The sequence below is a fragment of the Charadrius vociferus genome, unplaced genomic scaffold, assembly GCF_000708025.1.
Source record: "Charadrius vociferus isolate BGI_N301 unplaced genomic scaffold, ASM70802v2 scaffold90, whole genome shotgun sequence".
Lineage (NCBI taxonomy): Eukaryota > Metazoa > Chordata > Aves > Charadriiformes > Charadriidae > Charadrius > Charadrius vociferus.
The window spans coordinates 4,715,853-4,736,951 of NW_009647222.1; the positions used below are offsets into that span (position 1 = coordinate 4,715,853).

The following is a 21,099-nucleotide window of genomic DNA, read 5'->3' on the forward strand; positions in this document are numbered from 1 at the left end:
CCGTCAGCTGCCGTACTGTCTCGAGTTGTTTTTTGGATTTGATTAGAGTGACATTTTTGCAAGTACCAACAGGACATTGGTGAATCTGTTTTGCTTTTATCAAATGATGTAAAACAAGGCTTAATATTGAGGTAGTTGGGCTTTTTACAGTTTTCATGGTTTACCAATAGAAGATGGATATGTTGTCTTCCCAAATGTTCTAGAATATAAGTAGTTGCATGCAGACTTTAAGTTGCCATCTTTATATATTAAGAACTTGAGGCACCTTTTCTTCAGGTTGTACGGGATATTTAAAGGAGCCAACAGGATTACAGTGCCCATTTAGTTAGTAAAATGGGAGAGGAGCTTCAGTGCAAATATCAGGCTCTGCCATACCTGTTTGTGAATAGCTGAAATATTTTGAAAGTTAGAAACTGAACCCAGAAACATCTTGTTTGTTTGGATTTTTTAATACGGAGATGGAGAGAAGCCTTTACCATTAATGATATGTTATATAAAGAAATTTAGAGACATTTAAGCAGATTTTGCAGCAACAGGGTAGGACTTAGAATCCCTATCCCTCTTTTTTTTTTTTTTTTGTGAGAATAGAAGACTGTTCAATCTACAAAATGGGGATAATACTTCATTAATTATTGGAAAGCTTGAGAAACTGCAGCAGATTTTGTATGTAAAGCTCTTTATAGCAGTTTTCATCTCCAAAATGTTACAGGTGATCATAAATACTCGGCTTAAATATTTTCAGTGAAAAGTGGGGTTTGCCATCATCAATTTCCATGATAGTTATTTCATAAGGATCTAACATACGTAATGCTGGTTTACCTTGCCGTTTGCCCTACACCATTTCTGTAATCTTTTTGTGGCACTGAAGTCATTCAAACGGTTTTCAGATTCTGGTGCCTCGTAGTTGCAGGGTTTCAGTTTGAATTAGCCTAACTGGGGTGTATCTAGAAGGTGCTGCCCTCTGATGGCTGAATCATGACCAATTTGAGATCAGTTTTGTTGTCTCTGGCAAGCATCTATCATAGAAGTGATCAGTAGCAAAAGGCTTTAAGAGGTCCTCATCTGAATTTTAGATAAGGGTTGAATGAATCAATGTTTATGACCTAGATTTTGTCCTCTGAAAAAAAAAAAACAAGAAATGCTTTGTCATAGTTAGGCATGCATTGATACTCACTATGGAAAAATTTGCATTTCAACTAATGCTGAAAGTTGCTAAATAACTGCAGCACTTCAGAATTTTAATGTGGGAACAAATTAAAGAATAAGCCTCTGAATTCACATCTGAGTTGAAAAGCAATAAAATATTGTTATCAAGCAAAGAAACATTTCTGCTATTTGTTTCACTTGAATAGCTGATATGGAGTGGCTTATCATTGACAACTGCAAAATATAATTTCATTATACAATTATTGCTATTTTTCCATAGTCTGCTGTTAAAAAATCATAATTCTTTTTATGTCCATAGTAATTGCTCAAGATTTTCGTAAGGGAAACAATACAAGATTTTTTTTTTTCACTTTTGAAAAAGAGAACATTTAAGATGGGCTTATGTGCAAATGGTATGGAACTTCTAAGCTTTCAAAATTTTGACCTATCCAGCACATAGACAAGTTACAAGATTTGATATGAAACTGAGATGACTAGACTGTTAAACTGGTAAAAGATGAGTGTGAATTAAATAGTCAAGCAGGTAATCGGAGAGAGGATCACCTGAGTTTTGGGTGCTACAGTGTATTCAATCAGTATTGTTGGTTATTTAATGGTTGTCTTGATTTTCTTGCATATTTTTAAAATGTTACTTGCAGTATTGAGAAAATAAAAAAGTAAGAGTTAGTGAGATAAACCTAACCAATATTGACAAACTTTATATTGCCATAATATTAGTGCTCTTCACTAATAAAAAAAAAATTTGTTTCAGCATAATTTCCTATCAGACATTACCAAGAAACATGCCAAGCCATCGACCTCAAGTTTTACCCCGGTACCCAGAAGGCTACAGAACACTGCCAAGAAACAGCAAAGCACGGCCGGAGAGCCTCTGCAGCGTAACGCCGTCGGCTTATGACAGAGCCATAGGACCAGTAACAGCCGAAGAAAAACGGAGATCAATGCGTGATGACACAATGTGGCAGCTCTATGAATGGCAGCAACGTCAGTTTTACAATAAGCAAACAACTCTTACTAGACACAGTACTTTAAGTAGCCCAAAAACTATGATTAATATTTCTGATCAGACGATGCATTCGATTCCCACCTCACCTTCTCATGGTTCAATTGCTGGTTTCCAAGGATATTCCCCACAGCGGACCTACAGATCAGAAGTGTCTTCACCAGTGCAAAGGGGAGATGTAACTATTGATCGCAGACACAGGACGCATCATACTAAGGTAAAGTACTTACTTTATTAGTTCAAAATCTTATATAAAACATTTAAAAATCTAAAGGTTGTAAAAAGATAGTTTTCTAAGACATTAGGTGAAAATTTGTTGTCCTAATATTACTGTCCATAATACTGGGTTTCTCTAAAAGAAAGAAAAGGAGTCAATAGGGAAATTATTCAGATTGTTGTGTGTACCGATATCTTTCTTCCTTCTAGCCTTTTTAGCTGGAACTCTTTAAGAGGACTGAAAATACCAGATTTCTTTCCACGTGCTGTTTTCTCTTCTTTGGTCGCAAGTTTGGCTGCCTTGCATTCCAGCAGAGCGCTGAGTGTAGTAGTTTCTTTTGATGCCTTTGAGTTATCCCTAAAGAAGATCAGAGTCTATTTGTACACAACCTTTGCATCGGACTAGCGTAACTGTGCTAGTCTTCATCAGTGAGAGAGAGAGAGAGACAAAGAATTATCTGGCTGCTGTATGTGGCTCTGCTATATCCATCGTGCTTGTGTTATGCATATTTTTTAATAGATTTTTTTTAATAGATTGAGCATTACATAAAAATTATTCTTTAAGTTGAATGTAAAACTAGAGTTTTTATAAAATGCTCCTGAACCTTTTTGCTGAATCTTTATCTCAGGACTCCTGAGATAAAGAGGTGTCTCTTGATGCTGAAAAAAAAAAAGTATTTAACTGCATCTTAAAGCAGTTTAGACATATTACAGTTGTTTACTGAGTCTTCTTTTTGGAAAGCTCTTAGGTCCTTATCGACAAAGAAGTAATTTTGTTTTGATATCCTTTGTCTCAACTGAACTGGAAATTTAGTAATCATTGCTTCTCACAAATCTGAGACATACCACTAGGGTCGGTACTGCAGAGCTTCTGCTTGCTTCTCCTTTCAGCCACGTTTTGCTTTCTCTTTTTTTTCCTTGTGGAACATTTTATGCTAGTATTTCATTTCATATTTAGCATCTTTAAGTCAAGATTCTTATTTACCTTCATTTTTTCATGCTATTTGGTTTGTGGGTTTTTTTAGTTACACAGCTAGCCTTTTCCATTGACTTAAAAACACAAACCTGTTTCTAAGAGGTGGATAATTAGAAGACCATTTGAAATCAGTAGGGTAAATTTAATATTTAAACTCCATCTATATAGAGATCTTAGGTTTTTAAACAGCTTTCAGCGATGAATGAAAAATTAAAATTGTTGTTGTTTACATGGGCTATGATTAGGGCAACAGCTGTGAGGGAGGACTGTTAATTAAATGAACGATGAAGGCTGGGTTGTTTCCAGAAGTTAGAGGTAGCCTACTCAAATGTCCTAGATGGTAGATCAGCAGGGAGCATGAGTGGCCAAAGCTGCTACAAATCATAGCAAATTTGTCATGAGTGTGAACTTGGCTAGACTTTTTTTTTAGCATTTAGTAGTTGTTGAGTCTTTAGGTAACTATGGATCACACTGTGCTATTTTGTTTTTGTACAGCATGTCTATGTGCCTGACAGAAGGTCAATGCCAGCAGGTCTGAGTTTACAGCCTGTTACTCCTCAGAGCCTCCAAGGCAAAACAGTGAGTTGGATTTTTATTTGGTACAGCAGTTTTTCCTTAAGAGTAATTCTTTAAGTATGAAGAGGCAGCACTGAAGTCTTATTCTATTCAAAGCTTGCATTAAATGTAGCCTTTATTTTAATTATCAGGGATTTTTAAAGAAAATAAAGTAGTACTCTGTGGTTACACTGAATTCTGAGAATATTGCATAGCTGCTGACTCCAGAATGTCTTGGAGAAATACAGATTTTATTTTTTTTTAGTCATCTTAATACATTACAGAAATTCCTGGGAGAGGGTAAAATACATCACAGAACACTTATTTCTCCGTTCAGTATTTAGAAAATCATAGTAATAAACTTCACCTTTTTTTGAAATCTTAAGGATACTAAAACTTCATTTGGTAAAATGATGTCCTTTCTGACATCTCCCATTTTTCTGAGATAGAGTTGAAAGTCTCATTGAAGGTATTTCATCAAAGTGTTGTTGGTGAATACTGTCCACCTTCCTAACTGAAACATGACTTTTAGCCAAAAGCTAAGAAATTGTCCCAAATTTACTGAATTTCTTTAGCAGTTTTTCTCTCCTTTCCATAATGTTTCTTTGTCCATCTGAAATTACTGTTTGAGACAGTTATGAATTGAGAGTACAGATTTTGAATCGTACTCTGGGCAACAGCTTCCCGGTCAATCCTTCCACTGCCTGGACCCCTGTTTCTTGCACTTCCCAGCATGAATCCCTGGCACCTTCAGCGACTTACGGGTTGGCCTTTGGCAGCTGGCGCCTTATCTCTGGGCCCTGTCTTCTGCAGATGTTTCTTTGGGTTCATGGCCCCATCAGCTCTCCTGGGCTCTGCTGCAGGAGCTGGGCCCATGAGCGGGGTAGGGGGCAAGGAGGTCCAAGCTTCTGCCTGTAGAAACCAGAAGTCCTACGCGCAGGACATTCGTTGCAGGGAGCAGGGGAGGAAACCTGTAGGTAGCTCTTTAAACAAAATGCTGTGTTGTGGTTGTTGCAAGAGTCCTGAGAGCTGTATCAAAAACACAGCACTTACAGCAATGTCAGAAGTGTTTGCAACATTATGAACATCTAGAGAGATGTAGGAATTACTGTTCAATGGGCTTCTCTACAGAAAAAAAGTTTGCTTGCAAACATTGGATTAAAGTACTGTTAAATAGCTTGTTCCTGATGCACTAAAATTCGGCTTTTGCAGAACATACCAAGAAGAATTTTGGTCTTGAAAAAATGATTCACTGTTCCTTTTGTTTCAAGATGCTACTTTCAATTCTCTTATTTCCAAAAATCAGTTTTCTTGTGCTTTGAAATGATGTTAATTTTCAGACTGAAAGCATTGGCACTGATTTTTGGAGAGAACTTGAAAAGGTCTTGTGTAACAGTCTAGATTTTTACGCTTACTTTCTGAAATTAAGTATTTTAAATGCAGGTATTGAAAGACTACTATAAGAGGAAGATTGGCCATTAGACAATTTGGCTTTGATGTTTGTTTTCCCTCAAAGCAAATGGTTTTGACAACTGAAGCTATTTGGAAATCCCTTGCTCCCTCTTGTGGGCTACTTTGGTACGAACTCAAAACCAAGTGCCACACTTATTCTGAGATTTTTCTTCTTTATTCTAAGAAACTGGTATTCGTTTTTCAGTAATTTAATATTTGGTTCTCTGGAGCTTTTTTTCTTTACTTCTTTGCTTTGGGAAAATCTGTGGCTGTGGCAGAGAGCAAGTGGGGTTTTAGGCGCTTTTTTGTGTGTTTGGGTTTGGTGGGGTTTTTTAACTCACAGAACTTGTGACAAAATCAAAATGCTAGATGAATATTTAACCTCTTATAACATTGACTTCTGGAGAAGTGTAAGAAACAGAAGCAAAAAGGAACATAACAAAAATACTTGTGATGTGAAGTGTTTTGTTTTCTTTGAAGTATTGCTAGTAGTAGTGGTTCCCAGGAATGGTTCAGGTAGAGTTTCCCAAACTGACCTATGTGGAATTACCTGATAAATACCCATTTGAGTGTGACTGTATTTCCATTATATATTTATAGTCTTGGGTTTTAAATACTATTCTTCATCCCTTCCTAAGGCTGTATTTTACATCTTAGTCATGAAAGCAAAGCAATAAATTAACTGGTAGCCTCAGACCTGTGGAAGGTGGGACAGAAAAATATTTTTGTCATGCTTGTGCAGTTTTATTTTGTGAAAGGTGATTGTTCCTGATGTAGGTCAGTTATCATGGTTTTTTTTATTTACTCTGAATTTCGATGTATGTGTCTGAAGAATTATTTTAGAAACTAAATTTTCTTGAGAGAACTTTTTTATTCTTTCACCAAGCTTAAATGGCTGTCCATGTACAGATAAGGATGGGCTGGAATTATGTCCCCCTTCACTTAAATCACTTGATATGCATGTCAGAGAAAGTTTGGGGGCTGTAGACTTTCTCCTGCAATATCCTCACCTTTTTGTCCTTTATACAGGATGTTACAATATTACAGGGTTATGAATAGTTAAAAATAGTTAAAAGTTAAACTTTCGTTATATATTTGGAAGTGGTCAATTTGGGAAAAATGGTGTACCTTTTGTTGTATCACTGTAGAAAGTTTTTGTAAGAAAGATGCTAAGAACCCTTATTTTAATTAAGTGTTGTTTAGGATACCAATTAACCTTTTTTCTACTCTTTGGCTTCTCACACTGCACTCCTTCAGCCAGAGGAGCTCACGCTGCTGCTAATAAAGCTGAGACGGCAGCAAGCTGAACTGAGTAGTATCCGGGAACACACACTAGCACAGCTCATGCAACTAAAACTTGAGGCCAGCAGCCCAAAGGTCAGCTATAAAGCAATGTGTGTCATGTACCATTCTCACTAACCTGTAGTCATTCATTAATCAAAATTTACATTGTACCATTAGTGCAATATTCTCTGACTACTATGGGAGTAGAATAGAGTAACCTTTATTCTTTGTGAGTGTCATGTTCTGCTATTAACCCTTTGAGGCTTTACTCATAGCTTTTTGATATTAACTGAGTCAAAGTTACATAGGAATATTTTAAAATATATTATAGTTCAGTTTAAAGTTAAAGGTTTTTAGCCTATTGGTGTTATAAACAAAATTAGTAGTGATAGGTCATGAGATTGATTTATTGTTTATACTGCCTCATATCAGATACAGTCTTATTTGTAATCTGTGTACGAAAATCAGGACGTGTTTAAAACACAGATTTTTCAAAGGGTTTATAGTTGTCTGTGTAGTAGACATTTACTATGAGCTTACTTTATTTTATATGTAAAACCAAAATGTAATGTAGTAGTTTGTGGTCTGATTCATGGCAAACTTTCCATTGTTTCTGTTTCGGGATCAAAACTTGTTAATAGTTGACCAAAAAAAGCAGATAAAAGCAGCATTATATTTCTACATAAAACAGAAAGATCACGGTCTAGTTTACATCTTTTAAAGCTCTTTTCATGCATCCTGCACTTTCTGTCCCTTTCCTTTTTCCCCCCTGACTGCTGCCTGCTAGAATGAGATTCTTTCACATCACCTTCAAAGGAATGCCATATATTTGGATCATCAGGTGGGATTTGCAATTTTCTTGTGTGTTTACGTTTCTTAATGCCTTTTGCCTGCTTCTGTCAAGCTGGAAATATTTGGGGAGAAGGATTTTCAGTGCTTTTTATGAAGTTGGATATTTAATACATGACCTTTTTAAGTAGCATAGAATATCTTAATCTATTACAAATTTGACATGTAATGGAAAAAAAAGGCAACTCAATTTAAAATTTGTCAGAATACAGTAGCCACTCACCAATTAATTTTTTTCTGTTCTTCATTTCCTTCTTATATTAACACTAACGGTAGCATTTTACCATCTTTAACCGAAGTTGTAATATATTTCCAAGCTCATATGACACACATGCAATTTATAGAAAATTAGTACTTTCAATAATTTTAGGTTTCCAAATTAAGAAGAACTAGATGTTTCTACAGGACGTTAAATGAAAGGGAGGTCAAACATGAAAAAATGTTTTAAGCAAATCATAGCATGGCTCGTTACTTTTTCTCCTTCATCTCAGTTATTTCTTAAAGATTTATATAACCATAAGATTTTACTTCTTTACAATTTCTGGTAACTTATGGAGTGAGGGTACAATTCTGTCTTGACTAACATAATTGGTTGCCAAGTGAAGAATTGTGGTATCGTATACCTCTTTTTATGGCTTTGTTCTATGATCAAATGGGACTTCTGTACAAGTTGTGTGAGAATTTTTTTAATGGGGAATTTTTGCTAGCACTTAGAAAAGACAGTCATAAGTGCCTAGAACAAATAGAAGCAACTAGGTGTCTGTTAGTTAAAATTATAAAATTATAAAAATTCCTAGCGCTCCTTCTTTTTCTAGTATTCTTACTTTTAGTGAAATTTTTCAGCCTTATACTTAAAACCAACTGTTCTTAGAACTTTTATGTCCTACATGTTCCTGTGATAGGATTTCAGTGGTTTACTTAAAACCACACATGCACATGGACACACACACACCCCCACCCCCCCACCCCATGCCCAGGTGACCAATTCAGTTAGGTGGTAATGCATTTCTAAACATCTCTGTCTTGTCTTAAGGGGCTGCGGGAGGTCCAAAACAGTAGGGAAAAACTACTTGCTAAATTAGGCTGAAATATTTCATCCACTCAAATATTTCCAGTTTATAATGTTTTGGAATAAGGGAATAATTCTGTCTTCAACGATGTAATTCATTACCAAGAAAGAACAACTGTCTATGTGCACTGTAAAACTATGTACCATGCTGTTGCTTGATTAGCCAAGCTTGTCAGTATAATGGACAAAGATTAAACAGTGAGAATTGCCTATATATAACATGCAAGGTGATAAAAAGGATTTTCTTTTTACTTTGCATCAGATAAAATTTAGAAATGTAATATGATGTGATAAACATTAATTTAGGGAAGTGTCTAAATCTTATAAATGTGCCATCTCTACCAGAGATGCAAAAAATCACCGCACTTTTACAGTGAGAAATCATTATCAAGTCTAAAATATATTACCTTAATCACACAATCATGGAAGAGCAGGATGGAATACTTGTCCCAGTTTCTAATAAGTTTTTCTTTTTTTTCCCTTGTTTTAATATAATACTGCCACCTACCTGTATTAAAAAAACCCCACTGTCAGTCTTTTTGCTTTGAGTACCACTGCTTCTAGGGGTGGTATCTCATCTATATCTTTTGCTGACTCTGTCCATTATCAGTTTTTCTTTATGTTGGGAATAAAAGAATCAAAGTTTTCTTTTAATCTAATTGAGGCCTTTCCTCCTCGTTACCCGCATCTGTAACCAGCTTGCATAATCACTTGCCCTCTTTGAATTTTATATGTCCAATTTACTTAAATTAGGTATTTCTACTCATATTTAGTCTCTGAAAATAGTGTTAAAACCTGTTTTGCCTACAGCATGTGGTGGAACTCCAGTCCTGTTATCTTCAACTCTCGCCTTTTTGGTCACAGAGAATTCAATACCGTACATAACAATAATTATTGTTTGTACTGAGGTTGCACAGATGAATTTTCAGGCAGACTAAAGTTCATATGTAGGGAGGGTAACTTTTATGCTGTTGCAGTAAGTTGTTGTCTACTGATTAGGTGGCTTTCTTACCGAGACACAAGAATATCCCATAGCTTTTTTTTAAGGCAGGCTTCTTTTTTATACTGCTATTTCCTTTTGAGATGCTTAGAAATGCTTATGTTCTACTTTTTGATGTTTTTGTATAATACTTTCAGAATTTTTGTTGTTGTTGTTGGAGTTCAGAGATAGAGAAAAAACGATTGAAGGGACTCACATGCTTATCCTGCCATATAATTTTTTTATGTCTTATGGCCATAAGAATGATTGTCAGGCATCCTTTTTTTTTTTTTTTAAAGTGGGGTTTTGAACCACTCGGATGGCTCAAGGTTCGTAGAGAGGTGGGAGGGACTCATTTTCCTTTTAAGAAGTAGTTGTTTGGACATAGCTAGCAAGCTTAGGCAATGTTGTCGACATCGGACATATTATGAGGGCACGCATAATCTGAGTCTTCTGGATTATCAAATTTTAAGGGATCACTTACTGTGCATTACTAAATTCAAGCCAGCAATCTCCTTAATGTATGTGTACCCAGTAATTACAATAACAGTAACGAAAAGTTGGAACACGGGTGGTTTGTTTTTTCAAATAAAAGCTAGACATGCCTTTTTTTTTTTTTTCTCCTTTGTAACTACAGCCAAGGCAGGAGGTCCCACTTCAATCTTTCTGTTACTACGGAGAATTCCAGCAAATCAGGCTTTTAGTATGCTTCTTAATTTTGTGTTGATAGTAAAACTTTTCTTTGTCTGAAAACTCTTTTTCTGCTGAGCTCAAGCTATCTATGTAAAACTCTTCATGCGTGTTGTCATATTGACAGCCTGTCATGTCCCAGGTTGGTTTGTCACAGTAGAAGCTCTACTAAATTTCATTTAGTCTTTTTTTTTTTTCCTGTTTTTTGAAATGGCTATTTGTGTAAATAGTTTAGGTGTTAAGTTATTCATATAATTCTGGTGGTACTTTCATTTTTAGTTTCTTTCAGTTTTCAGAGGGTGCATAAAAATAAACAGAACTTGAACAAGAAGTTGTCAAATACAGGAGTGAAGGTCCCACAGCCAGCATCCATACTGTCTTGGTGTTTTGTTTCTGTTTTCTGGTCTTCACCACTCGTTCTGAGATGCTGAAGGTGGTTCTGGGAAAAGGTAGTAAATTAAGAGAGGCTGGAATCGTACAAGGGGTTTTGGATAGAGCTGACAGGTATCCTGTATTATATCTGATATCCTGTCTTTTGGCCTAAAGCTCTATTTCCTACATTAACAGCATATAGGATACGACTCTTACTTGTATTTTTTGGATTATCTGGAAAAGGTGGAGTGAGCTGGCCCAGCTACTACTGTTCTTTCTGTTGATGTGGTTTTTCTCCTCTTCTGTCCCCAGAGGACGAAGGGAGGCTCAAGGACAGGGGCTCTGTAGGGTGAAAAAAGAGACTATGCTGTAAAGCATTTTTACAGCATTGCTGTAAAAAGAAGGCAGGAAGGAAAAGTACTTTTTCCTTCTTTTTTTGGACAGAAGATTAAAGAGCAGAGAAAAGGTGGGAGAAAAGCTTGGTCAGATCCTATTGCCACTGCTTTTACCTTCAGGAAGCTTGAGAGGAAATGGATGAAACTGCCAATCTGAGCTCAGTCTTTTGTCACCCATAACATATGGTCTTATCTCATCAGTGAGGTCAACTTTCCTGGTAGGGAGCTACTATTCCAGCTGATTGCTGCCACCAGAACAGCACACACTGAAATGTCATCTGTGTAGGGTTTTATCAAACACAGAAGAGAATTTAGAAAAAGGAAGGAAGAGAAAAATGTCAATAGTTTGGCTTTACAGTTTATAACACAAGATGCCCACTCAGATGCCTGCTCATAAATAATGTAGCTGTTCATATAGACCATATCATGTGTCAAGGAGGTGTTTTCTTCATTGTTTACAAGTGGAAAATGCTTTTATATATTACATCAGTAAATAGAAAAGAAAAGATGAAGCATCACTTTTAGGGAGAAGGAGTTATTTACTAGAAGTAGAAAGTGATAAAGCCAAGACAGCTGGATTTGGTTTTACTGCTGTGTGGCATCGGGCAGTTCCCACATCAGTTTGCTTATGAAAATCTTAATTCCGATTTTTTTACGTCTTTAATTGGACAGACTCTGACTAGAATACTGTTAGTGTTATACATAGGATCTAAATGTGTCCTTTACTGTACAAAAAAAATCTTTTTTTTTTTTCTGAAGTGAGAGAAAATTAAGGCTTATTTCTGTCATGAAGAAGCAAATATTTTTCCTTGAGCTATTTATTCAATGTGAATAGCGTCCAACTTCAGTTTGGGAGTAGCCTCATGATAAAGCTTTAAGAGCACAAAATAGGTATCCTCTTCAACTTTTAGAGCATGGGACTTGCAGTTGCATCCCCCATAGCTCTGGCTTACTTTGCCAGTTCTTCCGTATGCGTTGCCTCGTGTATGCACTAGCTTTGGTTAACAGAAGATTTGTAACAGATACGTACTCCCTCAAGAACTTAACTTCTCAATAGTTAAATTTCTGTCTATTTTCTTGAAACGTTGATTTCCTAAAGGGGGAAAAAAGCTTTCTCTTTCCACTGCTACAGAGGCACTTTGGTTGGCGTTACTTTACCAATAATCTGGGGTTTGATCTTTGTTTTATAAAGGCTTTAGGAACTGGAGCTTTTCTGGAAATAACTGGCATTTGCAGACAGTGTTAGAGAAGCACGTTTCAGCATCAACGGCAGTAAAAATATTGGATGAAATCCTATAAATCAAAGTTGGAGCTGGCTAGAGGACAAACCATTGCTTCAGAATATCTTTTGAACAAATCCACTTTGCTGCTTTTCTAATCTGGATGAAAACAGTCTTTGAACAATTCCACAGAAATTAACTCTGGCGTTGTCTGTTATCTGTTAAAAAGGAAAAATCTGAAATATTGTAAAAAAGAATTAGCCAAAGAGCGTGAAGGTGTTAAAATCCTCCTAATAAAAATGCATCCAAAACAGTATACTCCTAATAAAATATTTCAGCCTCAGAACATTTTTTTTCTTTATAAATATTTCAGTTGGCTCTAGTTTGATTGTTTGGCTTTGGACCTTACTGTTGGTCTTACTATTGAGGTATCTTTTGGTGTCACCAGGTGCACCCACTCTCTGGCCAAAATTTTAATGTAAAGGGAGAACAACTTCTTGTGTCAGTTCTAGTTTTCTGTTTATGAATACTGTAGATGATGGAGCAAAAGGGAGGAGTTGCTTGTTTGGGGTTTTTTCCTGTCTTGAACAGAGCATCATAAGCTTGCCTCCTTAAGATAAGGTACTCCTTATTGGATGATTAACTTGTTAGCTGATTAGACCTTAGTATGTATTAAAAAAAAAAAAAAAAAAGAAACAACAACAACAACAAAAAGGTCACCTATCTATAACAAGAAAAACTTTTCCCATAAGGAATACTTCTCCAAACATACAAGTTAGGTTTTTTCCTAAATAGTTACAGGCAAGACATTCCAAAAGGCATAAAAAACTCAGGCTTTCTGTTGCATTTCTGTGAAACAAAACCTTGCCATGCAAATCCATGGTGAGTGCATATATATACATAAAGACAGAGTGAAAGATCATAAATATTCATACACACAGTTCCTTCCCATGTAACCATACTTGAAACAGGTATTGCTGAAGAGGTCCTAAAGTTTCCAATAAAAACGGGAGGGGGATTGTGCATTAAGTGACTTCTCAGTTTCTTTTGGAGAAGAAAACTTATCTTTTTTCAAAATTTCCCCCTTACCGTTAGGAAAGTCTCCTTTTTAAAACCCAAAATCCCATACTGTTGTCTGTGTTGCATACTTTTCTGAAATCCTAAATGTATGCAATTTTTGCTGTAATAATCGAAGGACCTGGTTTTGATATTTGCACACGTATCAATAAGTATTAATCATTATAGAAAATGTCTGATCAGTTCCAAAATATTTTCACACCCGTATATGGCAGTGGATAAACACAATGAGTAGTGATTCAGTGTTCCTAAGTATATAAATCACTGCAGTATATAAAGGCATTTTGTGATACATGAACATAGGTCTAAACCTCGTTTCAATATTCAGAGGCTGGGAATGCTTATATCTTTTTAATGTACGTTGAGTTATTAGATCTATAATTTAAAAGGTTTTCTGATAAGGGTTTGAGTGTTCCTATTGCATAATCTGATAATACTTTTCATTTCAATATCATGCAAAGCCGGGCTTATTTTAAGCATTTTTATTTTTAAAAAGGGAGAGAGTTGGTGAATAAAAATTGCATTGGTTTTGGGCATTTATGTGTTTTTGCTACATTTGTTTGATATTATTAAACTTTTCAGATGTTGATATTACTGAATGATGGAATATATAAAAAGCATGGGATAAAATGTAATCCACTGCATTATTAGAAAAAATTAAAGTAGAGGCTATATTTTACAGTGTCGTCTTTCAAATCTAGCCATGCTGTAAACTGATGTTTGCTGTATGCTCCTCCTGATTTGAAATAGATGAAAGAGAATGAACCTTTAATCACCATGGTTCACACTATGATTGAGAACTCGGCGCTAAGACCGCAACTGTACCAGCAAGTAAGGTCTTGGATAGTGAATGAAATTGCTTTATCATCTGCGAAAATTTTCCTTAGTGACAGTTTTGGTTGTTCCTCAGATTTATTCATAACATTGGTGTTTCTCTTATTTGCTTTGGAAAACCACAAGTCATCCATGCTTTATAAAATGCTGCAATATCGTTAGCATGGCTTTTGCTGCGTTTTTGTTGTTAAGTATTAAATGTACCCTTTTGAATAACTTTTTCTGTCTAGACGATTTAATTAGTTGATGTTTTATGCAGGTGTCCAGTAAATTCATGAAACTTTCAATAAGCTTCCAACATTTGTCTTAGCATGATTCTCTGCAATTAGTGTTCAAAGGTGCTTCTTTCTTTTGACCACTACAAAAGCATGTGAGTGGTGTTTACCTGGTCATTTCTGGCGATTTTGTTTTGTTCTAGGAAGTGGATTTACAAGTTTTTGTTTGCACCTACCAAGCCTTTAGCCACTGAAGAAAGGAAGGATCAAAATTACTTTGATCTGGGAACTGTAAATCCAAAAGGCAGTGTCTGTTCATAAAGTCACAGCAGACTTAACCGTGCACACTTACAGAGTATCTAGTGATGGTTGTAAATGGTAAGATGGAAGAAGAATCAGAAATGTGAATGGAAATATTGTCTGTGAGTTGAGACCTGCGTTAACTTATGAGCATGGCCAATACATATCTGTTGGCACTGCAGTGTCTTAGGGATACTGGGACTTAACTAAATGCTTCCTGTGACATCAGGGAATATTTAAGAAGTTTCTAGCCTCAACTGCAACAAAGATGATGTTCTTACTCAAATGACTGTGATATTTTGCAGCAGATGAGGTGTGCAATTCTGGCTGCCAGTCAGAAGGGAATATCTGACCAGTTGCCTCACACTTGCTTTTATGCCCTTGTGACCCAAAATGACACATAAAGGTTGCATAGTTTGAAGAAAAGGAGACATTCTGCCATGGAAACCAGTCATTTATTAGTGATTAATGCTTTGCCATGTTTCAAAAAAATGCTGCAGCTTAATTTCATGTTTCATTTTTTTGGAAGTCAATTCCGTGTTGTAGATTTGCTTGTGATCCAGAAAAGTTGCAAGAAAAATCTCAGCTTTCCAGAGGAATTTGGGTTGTGAGTGACTTTGATTTCGGGTTCATCCAATTTGTGCTCCTATGTGTGAAACAGGAGCTCTAACATGGAACCTGAAGGAACTATTTGGGAGAGGAATGAGTGCATTAAGGTGCCCTGAAGCCCTAAATGAAATTGGGCTTTGTTGTTTTGGTTTGGTTTTGGTTTTGTGGGTTTTTTTAAAAGTAGCCTAGCTGTTACGATTTTTTTAAAGCAAATCAATTTTCTGTAATAAGAGTATGTAAGACAAATTAGACATACATATGATGAGCAGAGTAAAACTAGCTCAGCTTCTAATACTAATATTGACACATTTGAGGTATAGCTGTGCCTGGGCTTTATTTAGGGATACCACTAAATTTCAGAGTGCTGTCTTGATGAAGCTATGCTGTCAGATAAGGTACCGCTATACAGCACTGCCTTCACCTTGTAGACATACCTGCTGCTTCGTATTTGACACTGAATAAGCACTGGCTTTGACATTCTTGTCAAAGAAACAAGTGAACCTACCAGGTCATGAAGATTGAATAACCTTTTGTCACTAGAGATGTGGTCTCTTCAGGTCAGAGTGTTTGCAGCATGTTGGCAGGCTTGTGCAGAAGAACCCATGCATAAACTGGAGAATAGCAGCTTTCACAGATGAAGTTTCCTATACGAAATACTGCATGAACTGACTTCCAGGAAAGGATAAAAATAAACTCAAAATTTCACTGCCTAAATAGTCTTCTAAACTTTTGTAATGCAAAATTAACCTGCTTAAAATTCTGGCAACTTATTTAAAGGTTAAGCAACATATAATTTCTTTATTCAAATGAAAATAAATTGTTTTTATCAGTCATCTTTCCCACTGCTGTTTTAATGAAATGTAAGCAATTAGGAGAAGCCTCTGCGTAAGCGACTGAAACCTGTTTGTTGTCAAGATGATAAACTAGTTTTTTATGACCATCACCATTCCTGTGGGTATAGAAAAGGATCTTTCTTTCCTTCAGTTTATTCAGTTCAGTTTTATGACTGAGCTCATTTACAATTAAGCAAAGGAAAGCAAGAAAAGCTTGTATTTAATTAGAAATTAAGGTGTCTTGCTTCCTGTTTGTTTGTAATGGTTACCAGTTCTTCAGTAAAATAGCTAAAATATATACTCTTTCAAGTGTGTTATTTATAAAACATTTTTGTTTGTGATTTGTTACATCTTCACAGTTATCTAAATGACTGACTTACATCAGTCTGCTCTACAGACTGTACTGTAAATTTACAAGTATAAGCCAGGGCAATGATTCCATATGTAGACAAGAGAAATAGAGGCATTTTATAGCCTGGACCCATTTCTGCCTTGGTTTTATTTGTTTCTTTCTAATACTAGGTAAGGTGTGTTAATCTTGTTTTCTAAAGCAGTACATACTAATTTTAAAAAGTAGAATTATCGTCCGTTCCTCTTATGTGTTTGAGTTCCCTAAAGGGGGAAAACCGAAACTCTGAGTGCAACAAGCTAACATCCAGGTCTTTGCTTGGATAATTGTTATTAATACATTAAAAAGGTATAAAAATACTTCTTGTTTCTATAAGGATAGGGAGACCTTGTTTGTGGCATACTTCATCGTCATCGTTAGTAGTAGTAGTAGTAGTATTGTAGCGGCTGCATATATTTAACTGTTATGCATGTTAGATTTCGAGATTTGTAGGTAGAAATATTTTGCAGGTTTTGTTGTGAACACGAGATGATTGTATTTGAGCTGAAAACCTTGTATTTCCAATTTGTATTTGAAATGTTACCGGTCGCATTATGCAAAATTAGAGGAGAATCTTGCTTACTGTGGGGTAAATGCCCATTTGCCCTGCTTAGTGATTGTAAGAAGTACTTTAAAAAAGAAAAAGAGAAAAAAAAAACCTCTTGGAAGTCTGACTTTAACCTCATGCTCCCTACTAAATGTCCTATATTGTCCTGTTTTAATTTCCTAAGTGCAGTATCTTGCAGTGATTCTTAGTGTGCTCTCAGGGTGTGAAATTTCCTGCCATATATTTATTGAAACAAAATGGTTAGCAGAACCTGAAAATAGCTTATAAGGTAATGAAATAATACTGTCACTTAAATGTTTATAATATTCACTGCTTAAATAGGTTTAACCCCTCATGTCTCGAGAGAGATTTGCCTCATCTGCATTTGTTTGGGAAGAAATTTCCCTCTAAGGACATCTTATATTGTGTCCATTGTGGTGGATTTATCCGCTTCTCTGATTCATCTGGTACGGGCATTTGACGGAGATGGGGACTGTACAGTGGGACCGTAAAGTAGATGACAAATTATTTCTAACATAAGATGGAGGTGGAATTAAGGTCACTTTAGCTTTTCACATGTTTGGCCAAACTCTGCATGTTGAGTTTGCCTTTCAAAAATGGTGAGTTCTGTTTGTAGGCATTCAGGGTGCTGCTCCTTAATGTTTGGGAGCTGTGCGGTGTATCTCTCCATGTTCAGAGGAATGGACTTTTTTATATTTAAGTAGGCAAATGTCGAGGAGAAGTGTAGAAGTCATCAGTGGGCCATGTCAGTGATTCAGTAGGTGGCACTCTTTCTCTGCAATTACCGTCCTGGTAAAGTATTTCTAGGAACGATTTGGTGAGAGAGACGTTTGTTGAATGTGACATAAAATACATTTCGATAACTTGATCGTTGGAGCTCTTATAATGCATTTTCCAGGGTTATGAGGTTGTTAACCTTGCTTGTAATGTGTAATTGCATTTTGTCTACTGCAATTCCTCTCGTAATTCCGGTAGGATGCGATAGCATTCTGCACTTTTTGCCTTAAGCTGATTTAGAGATGTGCTGTGGAAAGAGGAGGTGCTGTTTTGTCAGAGATGGATTAAGTGTTTCGTACTATTTTTAGAGCTTTTGCGTTAAGTCTACGTAAAATGTTGCAGTAGAAATGTTGAAGGGGCTCTCCAGCAGTGCCTATTGTGGGAAACTAGTACTGCTGACAAAAGCAAGAAGCTGGCAGCAATTTTAGAAGTGTGATGGGATTTTAATAAGAAGAATTAGCACGTGTATAGTGTTCTTTGAAAATGCGGTTTCGTTTTCTGAATACTTAAAATACATTTCTTTTAGGAGGTAGGCAAGGATAAGGATGCTGAATTGGCAAGTTGTTTTAAACTTGGGTATAATTAAGCTTGAAATGCTGAAAAAATAGATGTCTCTCTTTTTTAAAAAATAAAAAAGTGTAAAAAATACTGGCTTGAAAAACATTACATTTTTCCAGGGAAGCTATATAAAATGCTGAGCAGTGTCTTAGGAAGTTGCATTTATCTAATAGGGGATAATCTTTCTTTTGTAAAGTCTTTCGGTGTTGTGAAATATAACTAGGTTTACTCTGTACGCTAAAGACATTTGGCCATGTTTATGAGTTTTTTTAAATATTTCCATTCCTCATTTTTCTCTCATTGTGATAAAATCAACAGTTAAAACACAACTCTACAATAGTAGGAGTTTAAATAGATGTCTTAATTTTTGTGACATTCATGAGGTGCAAAAGTGCTGTGGCTTTTTTCATATTCCACCGTTCATATTCATAAAATGTCCATTTCAAAGAAAGTTACTTTGTGGTTTTAATACACTATACATACTTTTAAATTGTCACCAGGTGCATTTGCATGAGGTATGTGGACATAATGTCTTGAAATGAAACACTTAAGTGTGTTGAAGATTTACTGTATGTTTGGAATGCTTGTCTGATTAACCCTTCCCTAGTCCTTTTATTTATAAGTGTCCTTTAACATGGACTTGTGTTTTTATAGTCTTTCTCACGCTATTAAGTCACAATGACCTAATTATGACAGATACATTAAAGGAAAGCATCTATGTTGGGACTCAGTGCACACGTGTTTTTAATTAAGTAGAATATGAAGGTTGATAGCGTTATGCCAATAGTTGCTGTATCGAACAGTAAGTAGTATGTGACAGTCCACTCTAAAATGGGGAGCTACCTTTTTTCACGGAAAATATTTTAAATGTTATTACTGGTCAGTTCAGAGACTTGAAAGAGTTAAGACTTTAATGTGATGAGCTGTATGAAAGTAGTTTGAGGATACCTTACATGCTGACTGGCGTGAGGAGACAAGTTTGCCTAGGTCGAAAGATAAAATAGAAGGGCTTTCATTTATGGCATTTCTGGTAATGCTCTGTTGGAGGGGAGGGAATCCTTACGGAAAAGTAGGCAGAAAGGTATTTGGTGACACTGGGCTTATGTCCATGTTTTGTAGACTTAGGTCACTCTGTTCTGATTTCAGGTTCACATCAGAATATCCTCCTTGTGACTACACTTGACCTTAGCGGGCCTAGAATGGCTAATTCCAAATAGAATGAGCCCCTGTTTTTAGAATGCACATAAGGAAATGTACATAATGACATATAACTTCATCTAGGTGTACTCTGGCAGCTTCATCTTCCTACATAATCCATGTTTGATTGAGTTAGTTGTACATCTTTAAAAATCCGGTTTGCATTAGAAACAGCCTGTGAAGTTAATGCAACCTTCTACTGACAGTCTGCTTGACTTACCATTTACTTATCTTCATTAATATATATTGGCTAGAAATATATTGTTCGATGTGCTATGTTTGACTTTAAAGCAAAAGCTGATTTCTGTATTAAAACTCTTAGGCTGAACAGTAGTTTCACTTTTTCATAGTCCAATTAAGTTGTTTTATGGCAATATTATTCTTCCTTATAGTTAACACAAGAAGAATGTAGGGGTACACTATACAAATATAGAACTGAAGAGCTGGATATTGATGTAAGTCACTTGCATTTCTTGTTCCTTGGAAATGTTGGTATTTGTCTCTTTATTTTGATAGTAATTTCCCCCTTGCCTTTTGGGTTTGAAATGCACTTCGTATAGGTGATTACCCACAGAAATTGCTTTGTGAAATTGAGGGGCATAAAGTTCTTTTTGTAATAAGCTTCTAACTTGCAGGAAGTATTACATTTTAGGCTGAACTTTGAAGTGTCATATCTGTTCAAAGGTGAATTGCTTCTAGAAAGGAATTAATTATTTTAGAAGGAAAAAGCTCTGTAGTTGTAGTTCAGTTATAAAAGCATGAGAGATGTAATTTCTCAGGAAATATGACCAATACTCCAAAACTGAAATTTGGCATGGGTGGTTACCATTCAGAGTGTTGGGTTGCTAATTATTAAAGAAAAGGGTCTTGGGTGTTTAAAGTCAGTTTTAAAATTGGTGGTGAAAAAGACGCACATATAGTCATATGGTATAGGCATACATACACACGTCTAGTCATTCTTGCACAATGCAAACAAGAGTAGAGACACTGATTTAAGGGATGTTATTTTAAGAGTAAAAAAAAAAAAGCAGGCTTCCAGAGCAGCACAAAATGAACGAAAAATGTTGTTCAAATAGAAAAGTAAACTGGTTCAAAGTGGTTAGAGTGCACTGAACAGTTATTTGCTCAGACTGGAGCAGGAGTGGAACAGTTTTAGTCAGAGCTGAGCCTTGATCGGAGGTGTACAGAGAGGAACATGGATGGTATTAGTAATTAACTATTAAAAACCTGAAATAAACCATGGGAAAGACTGTGAATATGTGCAATAGTCTTTATAATACTGAGGAATATGTAAATTAAAATGGTATTTAATACCTGTTATTAAGTTGTAAAGATTTAGCTGTAGAATCATAAATTACAGGTTTTTGAGCCATGCTGTTTCAAGTTGTAATAACACTTATTTCGTAGAATCTTAAGAGGGTTTATTAAGGTTAATGTGAAAATACAACACTGATACCTTCAGAGTTTTAGAATTCATATTTTGTGATGATAAACTTTTATAGAGATTTTTGTAATG

At 35.8% G+C, this 21,099-nt stretch overlaps 1 protein-coding gene across 1 annotated transcript in view; it reads left to right on the forward strand.

Annotated features, from left to right (window-relative positions):
- Window positions 1-21,099, forward strand: part of PLEKHA5 (pleckstrin homology domain containing, family A member 5) — a 172,353-nt gene that overhangs the window by 129,230 nt on the left and 22,024 nt on the right. Inside the window, exons 9-11 of the mRNA XM_009879658.1 lie at window positions 1,919-2,387; window positions 3,858-3,941; window positions 19,976-20,038. Coding sequence (XP_009877960.1) covers window positions 1,919-2,387; window positions 3,858-3,941; window positions 19,976-20,038 — 616 coding nt within the window. The remainder of the gene's footprint in view (window positions 1-1,918; window positions 2,388-3,857; window positions 3,942-19,975; window positions 20,039-21,099) is intronic.